Raw genomic sequence first — 2,609 nt, 5'->3', positions numbered from 1 at the left:
AGCTAGAGTGGATTTCGATGCCAACAAAGGCGATTAAACGATCTACTTCCGGTTTGCCTAAATGTTTTTTTTTCGTGGGGTACGATGCACCAGGCCCCTCGGGGCAGAAGCCACATTTTTAATGAGTTTCGCAGAAGAGAGAGAGAGCGGAAAAAACCAGCAGCATAAAATTCTCTTTTGCAAATCAAACCAAAACCACTGCATGTATGACCTCAAAAACTGGTCAACATGATCAAATAACGAACCGTACAACAAAAAGTGTAGATAGCCCGGTTCAAAACTCACCTGGAGCGTATTTAATACCCCACCAGATTGAAGGAGGCATAGCACCGTGATGGAAAACATGAAGGAAGGTGACCTGGTCATATTTGCCCCTCAGTAGGAAAAATAGAGTATCGAGGAGTTCTAAGAACTTGGAGAAGTAGAATAGGTACCCCACTCGGATGAAACGCCGTTGAACCGGGTCATCCTTTGGGTCGAATTCGACACAGCCAAGACCGTAGCCGGTTAGCCGAAGCAGATCAAGTACTTCAATCACCATGAAGGCGGAATAGAAGACCATTGCGATGTTATACGCCACCATAAGGATTTTGATAGAATCGAAGGAGGAGGAAGAAGAAGAGGAGGCCTTGGCAACTTGTTTCTTGTTGACAGCATTCCCATTGCTAGCATGTCCATTTGCTGAGGCCTTTTTCTTTTTTGGAGCGGCTATCTTCATCCACGTATAGACACCGACCACGTACGCCAGAGAGATAAGTGCCGTTGGCCAAAAACTCTCCATCAGAGGATAGGCTGCTGACCTCGGATCGGGATCAAGGGGCATCCATCGTTCGGAAATTCCTTTTGGCATGGTCTGGCGGCGCTGTGGAAAGGACAAAAAGTGAGAAAGAAATCAACGGAGGGAGAGAGATAGAGACCAACAGGCAGCCAAAGCAACCAACGCTAAAGTGCGCAATCTGCGCACTTGCGTGCACACATGCTACTGGCGTGCGTGCATGCCATCCAAAGTAGCCAATGAACACTCTGTGTCTGTACTGACTGACCAATCAAGTGCCTTACAGATCCCAATTCGTCAGTGTAGTCTATCGATTGACGGCGAATGAAAGCATGGGTGCGTGTGTGTGCATGATGCTAATTGGTGAGCCGGGGGGATAGGGGTGGGGTCCCCCTAATGAAAAAGGGAGGTTGACAGTATGGTGATCCAGTAGTGTGTTTCACTGTAGCCTTCGGTGGTTGTTGTACTTGCTTTCATTATCTAAAAAGCCGGGCCGTTTCATGTCCCAATAAAAAACAATTCGTCCATATAAATAAAAATTTCTTTTTTAAATATGATCATGCAAAAGAGTATTTTTAAAATAATGATTCGATGTGTCTAGTTCTGTCTAACCCGGTCACCAACTTATTACTCTCGAGTCCACCTATAGGGACAAGATTTTAGCCTGTCTAAAATAGGACTCAGCCACACTGTTTTGTCTGTGGGGGTGATCAATCACGGGACTATGCGTCATGAACCAAGGTCTCAAGCGTAGACTAGTAATTTTGTGTGTCTGAGGCAAGCTAGGCGTTGATAACGTGAAGCCAGGATTGTTCTCCACACGATATCTTTATTACCCTACTCTGGCAAAAGCGAAAAGCCGCATTTATTTTATCGCGTGGAGTCTTAAACACCATCTAATCAAATCGCACCACCAATTGCGATCGTCTAGCTTTGGTGGAGACCATGGCAGCTGTAATAAATCCGGAATTTTTCCCTCCAACCTCCAGCTTCAAATCCTTTGATTAAGAGGATTGTGTAGTGGAGGACATCTCGCATTTGAGTAGTATGGAGCAGGCTAACAGAACGTCAAAGTATATGGCCAATCAGGGCTTACAGGGGATCAGTGACGTTCGCTCAGCCACATGGTTGGCGTAAAATGACGGCTTGTCACCTAAGTGGTAATAGCCAAGCCAACAGGCGTCACACTTTAATCGCCTTTACCGATTATTGATTTTTCGCCGTTCTGGTGGGAGGGGAGGAGGAAAGAGTAGCAACTAACCGCCATCGATCGAATCGCGAGGGGGAAAAATCGATAAACGGCGCAACTCCAAAGCGCCACCTGATTGGTCAGCGGGTGTGCAAATTTATTTTTAGCGATGGAGCAATCAAGACGTAGAAGGAGTGAAAGACAAGCGATTACTTCCACTGGTTACCGTAAGGCGGTTAGGAACAAACAGCCCAATGTGTTACTGTGGCAACCGGAACGGTCATTTTATAAGGCTACACTAAAAATTCTCAAGACTGAGGTAGTTCGCGCCCCTTAGATGAGAGAGAGTGAATAAATAAATAATTGCTTTAACTTGCAGAAGGAGTTTGGCTGAAGTGTAAATTTTGTTTAGGTATTTAAAGAAGGCGAAACAAAAAAGTTTTTTGTATTACTCATGGCAGATACGTAAGTCCTGGCAAAGTATCCTCGTGCCAATCATCACCGCTGAAAAATTGTCAGATTATAGAATATGAATTCCAAGTAGATGATTCGGGGAGAAATAAGTGATCATGCCATACAAAGAATAGTAGATAAATGGATGGATGGATGGATCCGGGATGGATGGATGAGTTTGTTAATTAACAC

At 44.9% G+C, this 2,609-nt stretch overlaps 1 protein-coding gene across 1 annotated transcript; it reads right to left on the bottom strand. All coding sequences in view use genetic code 11, as the record gives it.

The window, feature by feature from the left end:
• Positions 1-274: 274 nt before the first annotated feature.
• EGR_09746 (Elongation of very long chain fatty acids protein) lies at positions 275-850 on the bottom strand (the record flags this gene model as incomplete). Its single annotated transcript, XM_024498995.1, has 1 exon — positions 275-850. The coding sequence occupies one exon, from the start codon at positions 848-850 to the stop codon at positions 275-277; it is 576 nt and encodes a 191-aa protein (XP_024346596.1).
• Positions 851-2,609: the final 1,759 nt, after the last annotated feature.

This window comes from Echinococcus granulosus, assembly GCF_000524195.1.
Source record: "Echinococcus granulosus chromosome Unknown EG_S00164, whole genome shotgun sequence".
Taxonomy (NCBI): domain Eukaryota; kingdom Metazoa; phylum Platyhelminthes; class Cestoda; order Cyclophyllidea; family Taeniidae; genus Echinococcus; species Echinococcus granulosus.
This window is presented reverse-complemented; position numbering and strand designations above follow the sequence as displayed.